The following is a 21,463-nucleotide window of genomic DNA, read 5'->3' on the forward strand; positions in this document are numbered from 1 at the left end:
AGACCACGGTGTTCCACAGAGTCCATGCTGAGTTCCTCTCGGGATGTGCTTGGTATAATCTTCAGGGTTGATCGTTGGTGCTAAAGCTCACTTTCAGTGCTGGATGTGTTGAGCCGGGTCAGATCTCTCTTCTTTGGTACCAGCTGTACGCGGTAAGTTTCTGAGGTCCGTCTTAAAGACGACATTTGTTGCTGAAGGTTTGCTGCTCGCCGCCTCGTCTTCTGATTGAAATGGTGCACGAGAGGGAGTCTTCTTTGGCTTTCATTCGGGTCGCACCTTGAGCCGATGTGCTTCTGAAGTGCTCCACGCGGAACGGGTGTCTTTGAGGACATACGAGGGTTAAAGGTCCTGGAAACACACTGAGAGAGGGGGGGCAGAGGGGGCTGGAGATAGCTGACCTACAAGGAATCTGATGCAGTGGTGGAGAGAAAGCCACCTTCAAGAGCTACCTGGAGGTGGCTTTCTCTGATGATCATGTCTTTGAGAAGAGAATGGATCTCCTCCCTGGTGGGGGGGGAGGGGGTGGGGGGGTGAGGGGGGAACAGGAAACTCAGGGGGAGGAGTTTCTGTGTCCGTGGAGTGAGGAAGAGGAGGAGGACGTGGAAGAGGAGGAGGAGCAGGAGGGCTGGAACTGGGTCGGACTGGTCTTTCCCTGAGTCTGACAGTTGCCGTGTCGCCCGCGGTGTCCCGTCATCGCTGCTATGGCCGACTGCCGAGCGAACAGCACGCCTGAGGAGCAAACATCAAGCGTTAAGTCTGCACACGGCCCGGTTCTTAAAGGGCCGGTACGGTGGACGACGAGGGGCAAACGCGCGGCCGTAAACATTTTCACCAGGAGAGACTCGCTGCGGCTTCAGAGACGATGCCGATACAGAAACACGTCGAGGAAGCAAAACAGCAAAAACGTGCCGCTGCAAAGTGAAAAACACACAAAGCATGTCGAGGTCTGTGCGTTTCTGACTTTGATCGGTTCTGTTTTCTGCAGCACGACCCCGTCGTTGTTCTTTTGGATTCGGTATCGGTTCTGAACCTGCAGCATGTTTCTCTCATTGAAAATGTTATGGGCCGCTGTAGAGCCTTTTGGCCCTTGTTGGCCACCGTACAACCGGCATCACAGCACCGCCCGCTATCGTCTATCATACAGTTTAGTTAGAAAACCCACTTACAGAGTAAAAACCCACTGCTTCTGCTTCTGATGTATTACAGTTTCATGGTAATGAAGTGCAGTCTTTTCAAAGTAATGAACTCAAGAGCGATTTCACACACTTTCTCACTCCACTCTCACTTTGAGAACCCCGGCCCCCCCGACGGTCCCACTCCCGTCTACAGCATTTCATGTTCCACACACAGATAACTGTAGCCCAAAATAATGTCGCCTGAGTTCTTTTGAAATTTCAGCTTCACATGAGCTACATCTGGAGGTGTGGGTCCATGAGTTCTGGCAGACCTCCAGAGACTGTAAGCCAGTACGTCTGTGGTCTACAGGATGAATGGATCCGAACTCTTCGGAGTCAACGGGACATGGACTCGTTCTTTGGAGGTGTGGAAGGAAATACCGCAGACGTTTTGTAATCTTTTTTTATCCAGACAACAGAATTACTGGACTTTCTCTGAGAAGAGGCAAGGAGGTGAGTGGGACCAGAACCAGTTCAAAGTATGAATACATGCATTCTGACGCAACAAAACTACTGTTTAGGTTAAAATGAGCACGCTACGCAACATGATAGCACTACTGTAAAATGAGTCAACGTTGACTTGGTTTCACACAGGGACATGGACAGCTGTCTCCTGGGTCAAAGTCCACGTCCCGTCTATTCTACACAGAATTCATGACTTTTTATGCTATGCTCTGAGCGTCATATAATGCCGTGGACGGGGTTGCATTGGAGTGGTATGCTAAAAGATGCTAAAGGATGCTGAAGGATGCTAAAGAATGCTAAAGGACGCTAAAGGGCGCCTCGGTGTGCTGAGAGGCACTGACAAAGCGTTGGTGTTTGACGAGTTGGGAGAGTCGGTGATATACTGTTACATATATATATATATATATATATATATATATATATATACATATACATACACATATACTGTCTGTTATATGTTCTGGTTAGATTTAGAGATCTCCCTCCTGAGGATTCTCTCTCTTGTGTCCACGCCGTGCAGATTGTGAGATTACTGTGATAACGGCTAAAGTTAGTGACTGAGTTGGCTTTTTATACTTTTAACAGGAGATCAAAACTAAAAAACTAAAAGGATTTAAATGGTTAAATGTGAAATTGAAGCCAGTAAATGACTTGTAGATATTGTTTAGAGGATGAACACATCTACACAGAGTGTCCACGGTCAAGTCAACACTCTGAACACCGGCGCAGATGTGAAGTGACGGCCACCAGGCGTACACCCTGACATGAATGGTCTATGTTAAAGCGAGAGGCAGTAATTACCTCAAGAAACAAGCTACCTACGCTTACACACACACACACACACACACACACACACACACACGCACACGCGCGCTCTCGACAGGCACATAAGACAATAAGCCCCATCGACCTCAAATCCACAGGCCCAATTTTGAGATATTTAACTTTTTTAACTCTATTGGACTGCCACTTCATTACGATGGATTTTATAGCAAAGACATCAAATTGCGCAGAGGACTAAGCACCAGGGTGCTGCTATAACTTATTGAATTTCCTGCCTGCAATTACATCAGCAAACGGCCCCTCTATTTACCTGTGTAGACAACTCCATTTATTTCTATTGACATGTTGATGCTGCTAATGCCGCTGGTAGACAGGTTCAATGCGGTCTCTTGTCTATCATCTGTCAGGAGAGGGCAGAGAACGGGAGAGAGAGAAAACTCAATATGAGCATTTAGAAAGGGAACAGAAGGAGCGGGAGGAGCGCCCGCTGGAGTATTGGTGATAATTCAGAGAGTGACAGGATAAGGAGAGCTTTATTAAAGAGTTCTGGGGAGAAAAAGAACTGTCAAAAGATGTTACAGCCATTTGCACACGTCAGTTATAGACGGATCCCGCTGGTGGGGAAATAAACAGAAATGTCGAATCGAAACCCGTCTTTTCGACACAAATTTGATCCGTCTGAGGAGTGCATCTGGGTGGAGACGAATAACAGTGTTTGGATTGTAATCTTTAAATGACAGTGTTTGTTACGTGAGGACCAGACGACCAGCGTGGGAATTAACCCCACAGAGATTCTCACTCGCTTCTTTTCCATCGCGTATCAAGCGCAAAGCCCGCTATTATGACTAATGCGAGAGAGGCGGTGAAGCAGACAGAAATGATATCACACCTGAGCAGATAGGCCCCTTATTCTTCCTTAAGCCTCTATCATTAAGTCCTGTGTGACTTATGGCGTTGTCACGGGCCGGCGCTGGCTGCGACCGCCGGCCCCTCGGCTGGACGGCGAGCCGGAGGAGAGCTATTTCTTCATGACTGTGTTGTGAGGCTTGAGCCTTCAAATTACACCTGTGATATGATGAAGTATGTGCGCGTTAGCGGTTGGAGGCGTTGCACAGCAGGATCTCAGACAGCCTCATTAGACACACTGTCATTTAAAGTCTGACTTTACAGTAACGCCCGCTTACAAAATCATACATTCAAACCGGGCTCACGCTTCATTTATGTTTCTACAAACACTGTTTCATCTCAGACACGCTGTTTCATATCAGATGCACATCTACATGTAGATAGAAGCTACACCCGTCAACACGTGTGGACGTGTGACACCAGCAAACAAAAGACGGATTAATAGATGAAGTGAGAGCAACGATGACGCGATATGAACAAATCCCATGAAAAGAGATCAGAGCCAACAAGTCTGTCTCCTCGTGCTCCGGTTCCTCCTGAAGACCTAACTCATAAATAATGTTTCTTTAAATAGCACAGCATAGCATAGCATAGCATAAAGAAAAGTCTTTTTGCCCATTGGGCTACATGCAGAGAAACCAATAGACATGCTAACATTAGCATACTGAGCTTCATAATGTCGGCTATTTCTAACGAAGCAACACTCAAAGTGAACATTCTAAAACAATCTACAATGACACACACACACCACATTTGAAGGGATTTGAATGACTGGCTGCTGCACTCAGCTCGGTGAGCGTCTCACCTCTGTTGTTGAGCTTGATGTTGAGGGGCAGCTGGGTGGCCATCGCCAGCAGGTTCTGCTGCAGAGCGTGCTGCATGATCCTCTGCTGCTCCTCCGCCACCGTCATCATCTTCTTCTCCGGCGGTTCACCGCTCTCCAGCTTCTCTCGGAGCTGTTCCAGGGCCGCCGCCTGAGCGGCCACGGCCGCCGCGTGGTGACCGCCGGGCGACATGGGGAGGGCCACCCGGCTGGGCAGGCAGCTGCCCAAGAGGGACTCTTCTGGGGAGAAAAAGACTATTGAGGAGGTGATATCTGCTGTCAAACGAAGGCTGAGTGAGACGGTCTGAGAATGTAGATAACACTTCATCAGTCACTCTTTGTCTTTGCTCTCATTGACATGTACTCGTTTCTGTGAATATGTAAAATCTACATCTCTATCATCATGGAGATCATGTATTTATATATATATATATATATATATATATGTATATATATATTGTACCATCCACAACGTTTGTTCATGGAAACACAATCACAGCCACGTAAAAGGAACTGAACTGAACTGCCTGTTGAAAACGTGACCAAAGAAGCGCTGACATGTCACTCTGCAGGTCACCTCATGGGGTAAACATGGTTTAAAACAGGCCGGTGTGTTTCACACTGAAATAGCTCACAGTAAAAGTATGTGTTCTTCAGACTGACGTCTCCACGCCACACAGATTAGTCCGCTGCTCTTTTCTCTTCCCGTCGTCAAAGCGCTCTTGGTGGAGCATTAGAGTCGGAAGATATGAGGAAGTCCTGCAAGATGTTTCCTCTTTGGGGGAAGTGACCGTACTACCCGCAAGTTGCATGAGTATGAATGAAGAGCTATTGTGACATGTATTTCTGACATGTGAACACACCGACTTCTTCTTAAGTGGCCGGGGAACAATCACGCAATAATCTCTGTACTCCATCGTGAGGAGGAAGTGAATCGTCCTTCAGAGCGACAGAAAAAGATTTACTTTATTTGGGATCAGGCCGGCTGTTTGCGTCATAGCATGAATTAACTCGTTTCCTCAGACCGTGCATGCTTGGTTCATTTCTGATTCCAATAAAGCTGATTCTGATGCTGATGCTGATGCTTAAGTACCAGATTCATGTTAGTAAATGGTTTACTGCGCAATGTTTGTTTAAGAGTTGGTTCATACACGTTGTCTTATTTTCCTCTAGAAGTGTCCAGCACATACATTCAAAGATAAAGGCCCATTTAAAAAATATAAAAATATATAAAATAATGTCATGGTAAATTCAGTAATTTGATGACGACGGACAAAATGCCAAAACCCAACACCGTCTTCCACAAACCAGTGGACGACTTCACAGTGACTCTGATCACTTCTTAAATACAGTCCATGATTAAAAGCCGACCAGGAAAAGGACAAAATACCAATTCATCTCATCCATGTGAACCGTCTTTCAATGTGAAACGTCTTTCAAAGTGAAATGTCTTTCAATGTGAAATGTCTGCGTGTGGAGTTTCTAACAAAGTGTCTTCACCAGTAGAACCATCTTCAGTCAGTTACTGAATGAACACAGTACTTTTGATAACAGGAGAAAGTGAGACAGCAGAGCGGTGAGTGTTGTGTTGATTTATTCTGTCATGTCTCGAGTAGTCTTGTGTAGACTTGTGTACTCTTGTGTAGTCTTGTGTAGTCTTGTGTAGTCTTGTGTACTCTCGTGCAGTCTTGTGTACTCTTGTGTAGTCTTGTGTAGACTTGAGTAGTCTTGTGTAGTCTTGTGTAGTCTTGTGTACTCTTGTGTAGTCTTGTGTAGACTCGAGTAGTCTTATGTACTCTTGTGTAGTCTTGTGTAGACTCGAGTAGTCTTGTGTAGTCTTGTGTACTCTTGTGTAGTCTTGTGTAGTCTTGTGTAGACTCGAGTAGTCTCGAGTAGTCTCGTGTAGTCTTGTGTACCCTTGTGTACTCTTGTGTAGTCTTGTGTAGACTCGAGTAGTCTCGAGTAGTCTTGTGTAGTCTTGTGTACCCTTGTGTAGTCTTGTGTACTCTTGTGAAGTCTTGTGTAGACTCGAGTAGTCTTGTGTACTCTTGTGTAGTCTTGTGTAGTCTTGTGTAGACTCGAGTAGTCTTGAGTAGTCTCGAGTAGTCTTGTGTAGTCTTGTGTACCCTTGTGTAGTCTTGTGTAGTCTTGTGTAGTCTTGTGTACCCTTGTGTACCCTTGTGTAGTCTTGTGTACCCTTGTGTAGTCTTGTGTAGTCTTGTGTAGACTCGAGTAGTCTTGTGTAGTCTTGTGTAGTCTAGAGTAGTCTCGTGTAGTCTTGTGTAGTCTTGAGTAGTCTTGTGTAGTCTTGTGTACTCTTGTGTAGTCTTGTGTAGTCTTGTGTAGACTCGAGTAGTCTTGAGTAGTCTCATGTAGTCTTGTGTAGTCTTGTGTACCCTTGTGTAGTCTTGTGTAGTCTTGTGTAGTCTTGTGTAGACTCGAGTAGTCTTGTGTAGTCTCGTGTAGTCTTGTGTAGTCTTGTGTAGACTCGAGTAGTCTTGTGTAGTCTTGTGTAGACTTGAGTAGTCTTGTGTAGTCTTGTGTAGACTCGAGTAGTCTTGTGTAGTCTTGTGTAGTCTTGTGTAGTCTTGTGTAGACTCGAGTAGTCTTGTGTAGTCTCGTGTAGTCTTGTGTAGTCTTGTGTAGACTCGAGTAGTCTTGTGTAGTCTTGTGTAGACTTGAGTAGTCTTGTGTAGTCTTGTGTAGACTCGAGTAGTCTTGTGTAGTCTTGTGTAGTCTTGTGTTACCTTTCTTGATCACAGGCACCTGGGAGACATGTCCACTGTTGTGCGTGGGCATCGATAGGTGGGACATGTGCATCTTTGGTGAGGACAGGAGGGAGGGGGGGCCCACCGGAGAGTAGTTGAAGATGGCGGAGCCGTAGCTCTGCCGGCGGCCTTCCCGCCGGTTGCTGTCGATAGCTGCCTGAAGCTCGCCGGGGGAGCTCAGTCCCCGCTTTTCACATTCATACGGGTAGAGGTACTTCATATACCTGCGGGGAAGAAGACGTCAACGATTCACCGGGCTTTTTGTCTCATATTGTCAATCGATCAAATCAATCGTCTTTGCAGGAGAGGGATGAAAAAAACTGTCCTTGAATGACCGTTCAAACAATATCTGTGAAATCATTAATTATTTTGGTTTCAAGCACTGAGCACAATTTACAAATGCTAAAAGCAGACGTCGTTCCTCTGTCCACACCCTCACCCAGAGCCACAGGGCTTCTACCAGCGTGACGACTGCATGTCTCCACCCCGTATCTGCGATGGCTGCACTCTGTGCATTAACGTGCATTCAAGCTTTCTGCAGTGAGCTGATTTCTTAATGGTTTTACAACAAAAGAGTGCGGAAGCAGAGAGCAGCACTGAAGTGGGACGAGAGCATTAACGGACCCTCTGAGTTAAAATGGTTTCATCCAAAGTGTGAAACTAACACAAAGAAGCCTCAAGAGGTCTGAACCAGTTTGTCTCCACTGATGAACATCTGAGTCTTTGATGAATTCAGACACATCTGTGCTGTGAGGACAGTCTGAAACACACACACACACACACACACACACAAATAAAATAATGCAAAGTCACGACCACCACAGCATCCTCCATAACCCAAACGTGTATCAGTAAGCTCTGATTACTGATGTGCTGCATGTACTGGTCCTCTACACGGAGTCACCATGGACCACAGTGTGGTGACTGGTCCTATGACATCATGCATGTTATTCCTCTTTTCTTCATGCGTCTCCTGTGAACGTCCAGCAACACGGGTCCATTTTGTCATTCAGTCGATAGCCTTTGTTATCTTGTCACTAAATATGTGATCGTCTGCATGAATTTCCATAACTGAAATGTGAACGTTGGAAGAAGCCCGGTTTAAATTCTAGTTTCATTTTGTTGACATGTATATAACATATATAACATGTTAGAGTCAAAGGTTTCTCTTCATATCCATGAATCATAAAGCACTGAGAGGTGATCACCGGCTCATTACTCACATTAAGACAGTTATCTGTTGTATTACACGTTTTCTGAAATGTCATGTTTAAATATGCAAATGAGGCACTTTTGGTAACTTTAGGAGAACTCTACAGACACAGAGTAAATAAACAATGAAAGTGTAGTTTGGATACTTTGACATGGAAGCTAAACAGCTGAACATCTCTCAGTTGATCATGTTTGGTGTCATCTGAAGCTCCTCTGAGGGTTTTCAGGTACATCAACGTTTGAAATGTGTTTTCATTCAGATCAAACTAAACTGATTCCATAAGTTACAGAAAGGTTCATATCAGAAGAAGAAGAAGACACAAGGTTAAAATATGAATAATAATGTTTTCCACTTTGCTGTTAGGAGACGATGAGGTGAGAAATCATGTGGAAATGCTGAGTCCCCAGATTTAATGCCAAGCCGTCTATAAGGCGATAATGACCATAAATCACAGAGCTGCTGCAGGAAGTGAAGACGACTGCTTTTCACCCGCCTGGACACGTACAAACCATCACAGCAACAGAAGGCCTGACCCAAAGCAGTGGAGAAGAACCCACTCATGGAGCTCCTGTGGGTCAGGAGGAGGAGTGTGAGTGCAGCGCTATCTGTGCTCGTACTCACTGCGTTCGGAGAGTGAAAGCTGCACTGGTGATGGAGGTAGGGAGGTTAAGGCCTTTGGTGATCTCGCGCCATATTTTCTTATTGATGACCTCCACTAAGCCGCCCTTTTCCGTGACGAGCTTGTAGAGCATGTAGAGATCCAACACCTGCTTGGCCATGATAGGAATCCGATTCACTGGAGTCCCTGCAGAAAGCAAACACAATATCCGCAATCAATCCCATTAACTCTGGTTCCTCCCGTCGATGGGCTGCTGCGTCGTCTTATAAGGCCAATTTATCTCGAGCCGGTCAAACGTCTGACAGCTCTGTTAACGGAAATATAACTTCAAGAAGAGAAGAAGAAAGTTTCAGCAGCTCCAGCCTCATTGATTGTAAATGTATTACTTTTATGACAAGGCAAATTATATCTTCAAGGAAACTTTAATTATGTAAGAAAACAAACGATCACAAAATATACATATCCGGCATTAAATAAGTCAAAGGTAATTAACGTGGGAATGAAACAACAACTGGACCGCAGATAGATGAGCCTGGACCTGTTTAAACCACAAATACTACCGGTGGAAAGATGGGAGGTAATCTTTGATTAATGACTGCCAGCCCGCCCCCTTATTAACAAAATAAAGGAGTCACACAATCATTTTCATTTGCAATTTAATGTCGGGCAATAAAGAGAGAACGGCCGGCTCTTTGTGAGCATTCCAAAGTGGTTGACCCTGAGATAATTAACCTGCATTTTGCTGATAGAGTTCCATTGTGCCCATCGGATTTACCATAATAGCGATCGATAGCCGCAGAAATATAGTGCAAACAACAGCAGCGGGGCCATACAGTGAGCGGGGGGGGGGGGGGTCTCTGAAGTATCGTCTGAGGTGGTAAAACCACATCAATTAAGGCCAGTAATTACTGCTTCATTTCGCGGCGCTGGCATGTGGACAGATGAGACACTATTAAAACAGGAGATTGATGTCCCCCCCCCAGACAATGTGAAGCTGCTGCAGCAGAGGCTCGATTTGAAACCAAAAACTAAAGTAATGAATTAACCTTCACTAACATGAGGCTCATGAGTCGGTCCAGAGAAATGACAAGGAGACAAAGCTCAACATTCATCCATTCATCATATGACAACATCACACATCCACTCATCATATGACAACATGACGTATCTACTCATCATATGACAACATGACACATCCACTCATCATATGACAACATGACACATCCACTCATCATATGACAACATGACACATCCACTCATCATATGACAACATGACACATCCACTCATCATATGACAACATGACACATCCACTCATCATATGACAACATGAAACATCTACTCATCATATGACAACATGAAACATCTACTCATCATATGACAACATGACACATCTACTCATCATATGACAACATGACACATCCACTCATCATATGACAACATGAAACATCTACTCATCATATGACAACATGACACATCCACTAGTGACTCTTGTGTCCACCAGGGGGCGACTCCTCTGGTTGTATAGAAGTCTAGTCTAAAATGACTCTACTTCTCTCTAGTGTCCACCAGGGGGCGACTCCTCTGGTTGTATAGAAGTCTAGTCTAAAATGACTCTACTTCTCTCTTGATTTATTCCCTCAGTAAACATTGTAAACATGAGTTTATGGTCTCAATCTCTAGTTTACAGTCTTCTTCAGTACAGCATGATGTTCATTTAGTACATTATGGTTTAAAAAAGAAAAAGTCAAGATGGCCGTGGCCGTAATCCAAGATGGTGACAGTCAAAATGAGGCTTCATAACATCAGTCCATGAACCAATGGATGACGTCACGATGACCACGTCCACTTCTTACACACAGTCTGTGTTATACTTCAATAGACCACATGTTAAAATACCATGTTATATACATATATATATATATATATATATATGTATATGTATATAACATGGTATTTGATATATATAACATGGTATTAGATGTTTTATATATATATATATATATATATATATATATATATATGTATATGTATATGTATATAACATGGTATTTGATATATATAACATGGTATTATATATATATATGTATATAACAGCTTATATCTATGACAACTGTACTGACAATGTTTATAGAACTCTCCCGTTCAAAGTATATTAATGGCTTAAAGTTCTGCATTATGAACGTCAAGGAGGCTTTGAGTAACAGGTCACTCTCACAGAGTAGCTGCCAAGGCACTTGTTAAATTCTTCCTGTTTCACGTCTTCTTCTTTTTAAACCGGCAGAATAAGTTCATGTGAATTATGGATGCGTGGGAGTCTTGTAGGACTCTGGTCAGAGCGGACCGAAGCTTTATACCCAACATGTATTCATTTCACGGTATAGCTCGTGACTTTGGTGCTGAACTAAAATTGTAATCATATAAACTTCACACTGAGCCAGACTTTAAAAACTGTCGACTCGGCATTAATTGTATTTAACAAATATAGTTGTCTTGTTTGCTTGTGAAATGGAAAAGAACAAACCCAGAACATTTTAATGTGGTTTGAAACCATTTGTGGTGTTCGTAGCGTACTTGATGCAGTTAATGGGAGAATGGAGTTCTACAGCACAGAACCAGCTCCTCCTTCAGCTTTATCTTTATGACCACTGATTATAATGTGCGTCCGTGCTGATCTGTAAAACTATCATTTTGTTGAAGACACAATAGCCAACCAAACAAGGATTGAGGCCATAAATAAGAGCCTCAGCCTTTGTCTGACAGCATCTGAGGAGAGACAAGCCTCTTAAAACAAGACGTATGTACTTTCAATACCGAGGGTGATGCATTTGGCTCTCTGATTCCCTGAAAGAGATATAAGGAATAAAAGAGTGAGGGCGGAGGCCTTTTGTCAGCACAAACTATCTCATCAGGCCATGTATCATTATGACAATGAGCAATGGTGGACGAGGTGGAAGAAATCCACTTTGCTCGGAGTCTAACGGTCGTCCTCCGTTAATCCCTCAGCTGCAGGAGCAGGGAGTTTGTAATTGGAACAATGTGGAGCGTCGGGGCCGTGGTAGTGCAGTAATCATCTTTATGCTTGGCTTCATCGCCGAAGCGCTCACTTTGCACCTCCGAGCCAATAATGGGATGAGATTTTCTCCTCCTCATTGACTTCACTCTTTTAACCCATGAAATGAACGATTAATGCAGCGTCACGGGGGAAGCCGACTGTTTATCCACCTCTGTTCAACTCCCGATGAAGAGGAGGAGGAGGAGGAGGGTGGAGCACACGCACCGTCGCTCATCACCGTATTTCTTCTGGTCAACAAATCCCATAAAAACACCCAAACCAGTAATGGATTCAGCATTGTGTGTATAGCAGAGCCCGATAGATCTTATAATGTCAAAGTGATGAGTGACAATACGCCGATCAGGTATCTGGTACCATCACTTCGATAGATGACAGTTATAGCTACGTATTTATTTGTTACATCTTGTTTTACAAAGTGAGGAAAGCAACGTTTAAGTCCAGATTTACACACAATGTGTGGTGTCCAGGGATTCATTTTAACGGTGGTATCTGATCGGTACTCAGTATCCGCTGACCCCCAGAGAGCCGGTATCAGGACCTAAAGAGTCAGATCGGTGCATCCCTAGTAGCTGTTCAACAGTGACGCACCACTGTTGAACAGCTCAGGTTCTGGAAGTGAATTAATTCACCGCATTAACGTTTCAGGAAGTCCTTCTCTCCAGAGTAGAAAACCTTGAACTACTTGAGAACTAATCATCCCATAAACCATTGCAAATGCGACTAGCTTTCTCTGGAGACAGGCCTGTACCCTCACTAGCCATGTGTGGGTGCTGTAAACATTTCCATGGTAACAATGAGCTCCACCAATCAGAGACACTGCAGTTACACAGGATTATGGGTAGTGTACACCGCGAATAAAACATGTTAATAGCGTTAATTGGTCAAAATGATTAAAGGCGGTTAACGGTTAAAAGGTAATTATTGACTTTCCTACTTTTAACTGAGAAGTTTAGAAAAACAGACATGTGCCAAGTCCAATTATCAGCTGTGCTAAACTGTGCATTGTGTCAAATTGAATTATTGTGTAATTTTCTGATTTCATCCGTCCAAAGAAGTTGTTTATTTATTGATATATTTACTTTACCTAGAAACAGCACTGTGTATAAGTCACAGTGGGTAGCATGATTTCTGTTTCTGTTATTATCAAAACCGATAACAAGACACACTCTGCTCCTGAAACATGTAATGTAGTATCTATCTAACCAAAGTACTCATGAGTTAACTGTAACCGGAACACAAGCAGCTGTACAAGAACATTGTGTGGAAACGTCAAATATAGAAACATAAGGTAATATGCTTAAATAGATACATCAATATGACAGAAACACAGACTAGCTGTGTAAAGACTCAGAGGGGAACATCAGAGAAAGCAGCAGCAGCAGATTCAGAGGAATATTTAGTGGCGATCGAACACTCTGACATTTTTGAAGGTAACTCTCAAGTAGCCTTTTCTTCTGCCGCATAGTATTCTTAAGCAATTAGGTGGGGGACAAAAGTTGACTTATTTGAGAAAAAGTGCTGATGGTAGTCCTCAGAGATAATAATCAATTAATAAGCACCGGCCCGGGGCCACAGTAAATCAGCCTGGGTATTTATCAACACACAAAGGAGGCCATCACAGCCATTGTCTGCTCTACTGTTGATGGAATCTCTCATGTCTCAGCTTCCAACACTGTAGAACCATCACAAAGGTGTTCTGAACCATCTGCTGCATGCTTCAAGCCGTTAATGTTTCCCTGACCAGAGAACTACTGCGCCGTGCTGCTTCCACAGCTGTCTGAAGCAAAACCCCAGAGTGTACTGATTCAGCACCTGAGGGTTCTGTTGCTCATGAATTCAACATTTTTACTGATGCGATGACAATTCCTTCTTCTCCCCTCGTATTATATTTTCATTTCATAATTACATTGACGTAGCAATCATAATTAATTTTGAAAGATCAAGTCGGGCCTGATATTCGTAATCAGGTCGGTATTGGTACCGATACCACCCTGAGTGATTGGATCGGTGCATCCCTCAACAATGCCAGACAGGGAAAGGATAATCTATGTAAACAGATTCTGGATTCATATGCAGACTCACACTTATACTAAGTTCAAAACCTTCAATTAATTAGCAACATAAATCAATCAATCATGATAAGTAACACAAGCTGTGTTCTGACATGGTTGCTCAGAAAGGAGATCCGATCAGTTCAATGTTCGAGATTGTGACCAATGAGATGATTAGCAGCCACCACAGCGTGAGGCTGCTATTGTTTTCACCTCATAACTGTGGCAACATATGGTCCTGGATACATCTACAGTAGGGAACTACCACAGGAACCAATGAGTCCTTTGCCATCTGTCTGTTTGTTTGTGGACAGAACTGGCAACATGACAGCGTTAAAACTGTGCAAGATGCAGTCAAGAAACTTGACCGCTGTTTAGTTGAGAACCAAATGAAGGCCGGGTTCAAAGGTGACTGTGGTCCGAGCATGGGCGCCGGGGAGGAAGTGGGGAAGGGACCGTTTCCCTCCCCACTTTACGCCCCTGACCCAATTTGGCGTCGCGGCTGGTGCGATCCCGTCTCAAGGGTCACTCTGGGACCAGCTCTTTCAGGCCTGGAGGACTGTCTAGTTTTTCTTGCGCTGCAGCTGGATTCTCACGATGTCACAGGATCACCTCAACAACAACGATGAGTCGCCTATAGGAAAGAGGTCCAACAGGATCACCTCAACACCAACGATGAGTCGCCTATAGGAAGGAGGTCCAACAGGATCACCTCAACAACAACGATGAGTCGCCTATAGGAAGGAGGTGCATCAGGATCACCTCAACAACAACGATGAGTCGCCTATAGGAAGGAGGTGCATCAGGATCACCTCAACAACAACGATGAGTCGCCTATAGGAAGGAGGTGCATCAGGATCACCTCAACAACAACGATGACTCGCCTATAGGAAGGAGGTCCATCAGGATCACCTCAACAACAACGATGAGTCGCCTATAGGAAGGAGGTCCAACAGGATCACCTCAACAACAACGATGAGTCGACTATAGGAAGGAGGTCCAACAGGATCACCTCAACAACAACGATGAGTCGCCTATAGGAAGGAGGTGCATCAGGATCACCTCAACAACAACGATGAGTCGCCTATAGGAAGGAGGTCCAACAGGATCACCTCAACAACAACAATGACTCGCCTATAGGAAGGAGGTCTATCAGGATCACCTCAACAACAACGATGAGTCGCCTATAGGAAGGAGGTCCAACAGGATCACCTCAACAACAACGATGAGTCGCCTATAGGAAGGAGGTCCATCAGGATCACCTCAACAACAACAATGAGTCGCCTATAGGGAGGAGGTCCATCAGGATCACCTCAACAACAACGATGAGTCGCCTATAGGAAAGAGGTCCATCACCTCCAATCCTCTAGAAAACCCTCATATGTGTCATTTTGGAAGGCTTTGCCAGATAAATGTCTTTTGTCTTTTGACTTGTTGGTTTCACTTCTCACAATCCTGAAGACCCAAAAAAAACTCGCCAAAAAGAATACAGGGAATTATAAAGGTAGGAACAAACAGCAAGGAAAGGTTGTGCAGTGTGAACAAAAAACCAAAAACAGAACTTGACGTCTATATCTTAAGCTCAACGCTGACCAGGACACACTATGACAGCCAGCTCCAAGAGGAAAGCCCAGACCTCCTATTATTGTAGTCTGGATTCATCCAGCCAATACATCAACAATGTTAAAGGAGCGCTGCGTTTCTGACACCTTCCAATGCTGAGCGAGCCAGCCGGGCTGACATTTCTTTGTCAGTGCAGAATGACAGTGATGTTTTCAAGAATCATTGATCGGGATATTTGGAGCAGTCCACTCTGATCACAGGTGTCAGAGGCGAGCGGTGGAGATAGGCTGCTGCTGATCTGCTCGGCACTGACAATGTCTCCCTACACTAAGTCCAAAATCAATCTCTAATTGAACGCTCCAACAACAATCCATACCGTCTCTAAACCCAAGTGACCACCCAACTACATCATTACTTCATCAACGCGGGCTTTCGGACGGCTGTCACTGCACACAGCTGGACTGTGGTCAGATAGTCAGAGAACTCACTACCTTCATACAGTAATGTGTCAAAGATCAAACATCTGCTTCTCTTTAAACTGAGACACATTCAGCTACATGAAGTGTATAGACACACACACACACACACACACACACACACACACACACACACACACACACACACACACACACACACACACAACCTAACTCTGACAATGAAATGTAGTTAAAACAATATGGTTAACAGTATATTGTGTAAATATTAGAATATGATGAAGAATCATGATTGTTTACAACAAACATACAGAACATACTGGAACAAAAGCTTCACATGTATAAGTGTAAAAGCTACATGTTGAAATTAATCTTTTTAGAATGTTAATTATCTAATATTATATATATATATATATATATATATATATATGTTTTTCCCCTAACAAATAGGAATTTTCCCCTAATTCCTATTTGATTGCATTGTAAGTGGAGGTCGGGCAGCTGAAGTCAAACCCGTTTGTAAATCATTGTGTCCAGGAGAACTAAAGAGAACCAACACAGAGCGAGCTGTGTTGGTTCTCTTTAGTTTAGCTCTGTATCCTAAAATAGACATTGTGACTGGTAGTGACTTTTATTCAACTTCCTCACATTATGGAACGGTCTAAACACAGATCTATTTCCACAACAACAAACATGTTGGGAAAACACACCATCACACACCATCACACACCATCACACACATACAACGAAAGAAGACGATTCGTCATATTGTGAGAAGAAAAGTTTTGGAGTTTTGGAGACATTTGTTTTTGAAATGTTAAAAAGCGGATTGAGTTATTGCTTTCAGATGCCTTTTAAAACTGAGGTCGCGATCAATGAAGACACCAAAGGTTGTTAACGGTGTCCTTTGTACTACGTCCTTTTGTGCCTTAAGTCTCTTAAATCTGAAAGCTCTTAAATCGGAAGTCTCTCTTAATTTTTCCCAAATACAATTATTTCTGTTTTGTCCTTATTCAGCTGAAGAAAATGTAGAGACATCCACTGTTCATTCAGTCATATGTTCATTCAGTCATATGTTCATTCAGTCAACAGAGAGGTGAGAGGGTGAAGTACATTTAGGTGTCATCAGCATAGCTATGATAAGAAATGTTTTCGTCATAAATGATTTGTCCAAGCGAGATATAAAGATTGAATAGTTGAATAAAGTGATACACCCAGAGAGTACTTAGTACTCGGTACCCAGAACGTGAAGGGAAGCATTCAGATGCTGCCGTGTTTATTGTAATCAGAACGTAGGTTCTGTTTAAACACAGTGTGACACGTCTACAAGCTCTGTTCAGTGAATTAAATTAAAATGTTACCATGATGTGTTCAAATGTAGTCTTGTAAAATGTAGTTTTAATACATTCAGTAGTTTTCTCTATTTTGTGTTGATGTTTTTTATGATACTTCAAAGGTATTGAGTGCCGATACGCAGCCGTACGACGGCGTCCGGATGCCTGTAGTGTCATGTAGTGTACATTTATTAACTGACTGATTGATGTTAGAGGTATCATTCTCATCAAGAGGTCTTTGTGAGGGAGGAAGCGTGTTTGTGTACTTAAGTGGAACCACTTACCCCGTTTCTGCATGAAACTGAAAAGGTCATCGAGAAACTCTTTGCGCTTTTCATCATCATCCAATTCATACAACTGAAAAAGAGAGAAAGAAATCAATCAGTGAAATAACACACATTTTCACCAAAGGCCATCCAGCGGTAGGCGGGGAGGCCTTTGACCTTGAATTCAGGATTATGACCAACACAGACGAGGACCATGAGTTCCCTTCAGACAGTCTAGAGCCACCTGGAGCCCAGCGAGTGTATCGCACAGCAGCCAGTGACCAGCAGACAAAGGACACGCAGCGGCACACTGGTGCTGGAACAACATCAGGACAACGTTCTTTGGCCATGAACAGCTTTCTCACATGTGAGGCGCCTTAGAGAGGTTTGTCTTTGTGTGTCACATCAGCATCTCATAGTTAACCCCGTCAAGAAGCTGTGCAGATGCAGTTATTACGCAATTATACTTACAATTTTAATTTGTTATTTATAGTAGTATTTTGGTTTTCCTTTTTCTGGTACATAATTACAATGATGTATATTTCTTATGGACTGCTATACTATGTGGTTGTAAATATTACATTTGTTGTTTTCTTCATTTACAGTCAAGCTGCAGTGTGTTGAGCTCTTCTGGACGGTCATCCTTTCTCTATTTGAAGAATAAATATAACGACTGACAACACAAACCGACCGTATAATATCTCAGCAGGACGTCTCATTGTGTCTGTCATGCCTGTGGCCCTCTGTATATTTTAGTAGCACTGGTTCCCTTATTGGCATACCCATTATGCTCCTCATCCTGCCCTATTCACCGGGCGGCGGCGGTGTCAAAGAGGCTTTTAAATGGGCCTCTCCAGCCAGATACAGCTGATGGAAATATGTTAGTGGCAATGTTCACTTTCAGTAAGGCCCAGAGCCACGTTAACAGGCCCACTTAATCAATACTGGAAGACAGAGGGATGACCTTTGGAATCAGTGGGGCCCTGTGGACGAGGCCCCGGAGATAATAACTGATCATTTAGAAGTGTATTAGCTGTCACCAATATTAAAGGACCAGAGCAGGTCAGCACTCAGGAGGAAACCGTAGGGGGCGGGGGTTTGTTAAGGGTAGGGTTCCGGAGGCGGTGTGTGTATGTGTGTGTGTGTGTGTGTGTTTGTGTTGGGGGAGGGGGGGAGGGGGTTGTGAGTGCATTGTGAGTGCTGCGCTGCAGGCAGTCCGTGGCGGAGGGAATATCGAAAGGTAAAGGAACAGCAAGCCATTGCAAAAATGTTAAGTGCACAAATGCACAGCGGATGACAATGCCGCGGGATCAATTGTGAGGCCCATGGAGCGCGAAGGCATATATGCAGAGACAATGATGAGCGTGTGCTCATAGAGGCGACGACGCACACGCTAACGTGCACACAAACGCGCTTCAACACGCTCGGCAAAGTGAATCTTCAAACAATTTACAAATTCAAACCTTTAATTCTCTAAAAAGATGTGGATAGTTGGCTTCGATACATACGGCACCTCTTGATTCCATTGAGACAGTGATCTCACGTTAAGATCACGTTCAGATCACGTTAAGATCACAGTACGATCACAGTACGATCACGTTAAGATCACAGTACGATCACATTACGATCACATTAAGATCATCTTAAGATCACGTTAAGATCACGTTAAGATCACAGTACGATCACGTTAAGATCACGTTAAGATCACAGTACGATCACAGTACGATCACGTTAAGATCACAGTACGATCACATTAAGATCATCTTAAGATCACGTTAAGATCACGTTAAGATCACAGTACGATCACGTTAAGATCACGTTAAGATCACAGTATGATCACATTAAGATCACGTTAAGATCACCTTAAGATCACAGTACGATCACGTTAAGATCACAGTACGATCACGTTAAGATCATGTTCAGATCACATTAAGATCACGTTCAGATCACGTTCAGATTACGTTAAGATCACAGTACGATCACGTTAAGATTACGTTCAGATCACATTAAGATCACAGTACGATCACGTTAAGATCACAGTACGATCACCTTAAGATCACCTTAAGATCACGTTCAGATCACGTTAAGATCACAGTACGATCACGTTGAGATCATGTTAAGATCACGTGTGTGAGTGTGCTGCAGCGCACTTCTCCAGTGACGTTTAATCTGCATCCTGTTGTAATCTGCCATAACAGACTGCTAAGCACTGTTTCTTGCACAACTTCATTTTGTCAAGTTGAGAGGAGTTGTGAGAGTTGTGCCGGGCGGCATTCCTGTCTGTTTGAACACCACTTTGTTTTTGCCCCCCCCCCCCCCAGTGTGTGGAGTGAATGAACAGACAGACAGGCTGAGGCAGGCTGCAGGACACCGGGTTCATCTGAACCTGGAGGCTCTCAGTCACCGGGTCAGCTGAGGGAAGTCGGCCGACATTGAACTTGGAAATGCCTCACGGCCGTTTCTCCTCTCACCAGAACTCAACCTGCAACTCAGAGTCTAGACCAGGGGTCACTAATAGGCGGACCGCGGTCCAGTTCCAGACCCAAACGCCGTTGTATGCGGACCCGTACCTAAAACCGATAGTTGATAATTAATAAATTCTAACAGAGCGCATTTATTTTTACCGGCACAGCTCTTCCAGCCGTTAAGGTACACAGCGGTCCGGGAAACACAAAGACTAGATACATGCGCTGTGAATCATCTACTGTATGTGTACGAGTACGTGAGTTAGAGAAGTTATTACACATGGTGTTCTCTAAGAGACCAGAGAGACCAGAGAGACCAGAGTCTTTAACCACGAATCAACAGACTCGTATATCTTCATTCTTCCTACAGATCAAAACCAGAATGTGTTCAGAGACCATGGAGTAAAGCGCCACTACCAGACAAAGCACAACTCTTTTGAGCAAACGTACCGACACAGAAAATAAACCCATGAACCCAAAATGATCAGAATCCAAACACGTTAATTCATGTCCAACACTAACGTTAACAGAGAACCGAGCTGAAACCAGAGGTTTAATAACCACACATGAAGTCCCTGCTCACTAATATATCTTATTAAAAGATGAGAGGAATATGATATCGAGGCTTTAAGTACTTTATTTTTTACTGACATGTATTTCATGTTTTAATTCAGCCTACATTTGACTTGAAATAAGAGAACATGTATTTATTATTAGAGTACATATTATTTATAATTCATCCAGTTCAATTTGAAATCTGACGATAAATATTGTTGAGATATTGTTCAATTGAACTTTCTTTATTTGATGACAGTCAGATGTCGACTACATACAGACGTTAATACAACGGTTCAATACTTCAATAAATCATAGAACAGTTTCAGACATTGTTTGGTGTTTTGGACCTTTGGATGAGGAAGTTCTCTCCAGCTGGACCTCTCTGAACTTTATTGACTACCGTTGGTCTAGACGGACGCTGCTGTGGTCACGACTACAAATGCTTCTCCCATTTCTCAGAAGTTGGAATTAAATAACTTTTTCTCACCAGAGACTTATTTCTCTCAGATTTTGTGCACAAATTAGTTTAAATCCGAGTTAGTGAGCAGGACGATCCATTCATCCAGCTCACCATGACGCTGATCAAACACTAATGAACTAGTTAGACACTGAAAGCTAACAACGCTCACGCTGTGTGTGTGTGTGTGTGTGTGTGTGTGTGTGTGTGTGTGTGTGTGTCTATTCCTCGTTTCCAAAGTGTGATCAAGTCATCTTGAGTATTTCGGGTATTTGCCCGTTGGGAGGATCCAGCTCCAGGACGTTATCACGCTAGCAGATACTGTTCAGCTCTCTTCAACAATGCTCATTAATATGTATGTTTAAAAAAGTAAATGCAAAATTAAATTCTAATACTGCGTTCACACCAAACGAGAAGACAATTTTGGCGTTGCCTTGATTGATCATTTGTGTTTATTCCCGTTATTGGCGCTAGACGCGTTGGAGAGGAGGAGGGGCTTATCTCCATGG

The 21,463-nt window shown here is 43.6% G+C and overlaps 1 protein-coding gene across 1 annotated transcript in view; it reads right to left on the reverse strand.

Annotated features, from left to right (window-relative positions):
- Positions 1-541: 541 nt before the first annotated feature.
- arid3c (AT rich interactive domain 3C (BRIGHT-like)) overlaps positions 542-21,463 on the reverse strand; it is a 70,666-nt gene continuing 49,744 nt past the window's right edge. Inside the window, exons 3-8 of the mRNA XM_068720952.1 lie at positions 17,493-17,565; positions 8,755-8,938; positions 6,900-7,144; positions 4,135-4,392; positions 2,734-2,823; positions 542-729 (exon numbers count right to left, since the gene is read on the reverse strand). Coding sequence (XP_068577053.1) covers positions 551-729; positions 2,734-2,823; positions 4,135-4,392; positions 6,900-7,144; positions 8,755-8,938; positions 17,493-17,565 — 1,029 coding nt within the window. The 3' untranslated portion in view covers positions 542-550. The remainder of the gene's footprint in view (positions 730-2,733; positions 2,824-4,134; positions 4,393-6,899; positions 7,145-8,754; positions 8,939-17,492; positions 17,566-21,463) is intronic.

Source organism: Cebidichthys violaceus, unplaced genomic scaffold, assembly GCF_023349555.1.
Source record: "Cebidichthys violaceus isolate CVI_PGR_0920_01 unplaced genomic scaffold, fCebVio1.0.p SCAF_26, whole genome shotgun sequence".
Lineage (NCBI taxonomy): Eukaryota > Metazoa > Chordata > Actinopteri > Perciformes > Stichaeidae > Cebidichthys > Cebidichthys violaceus.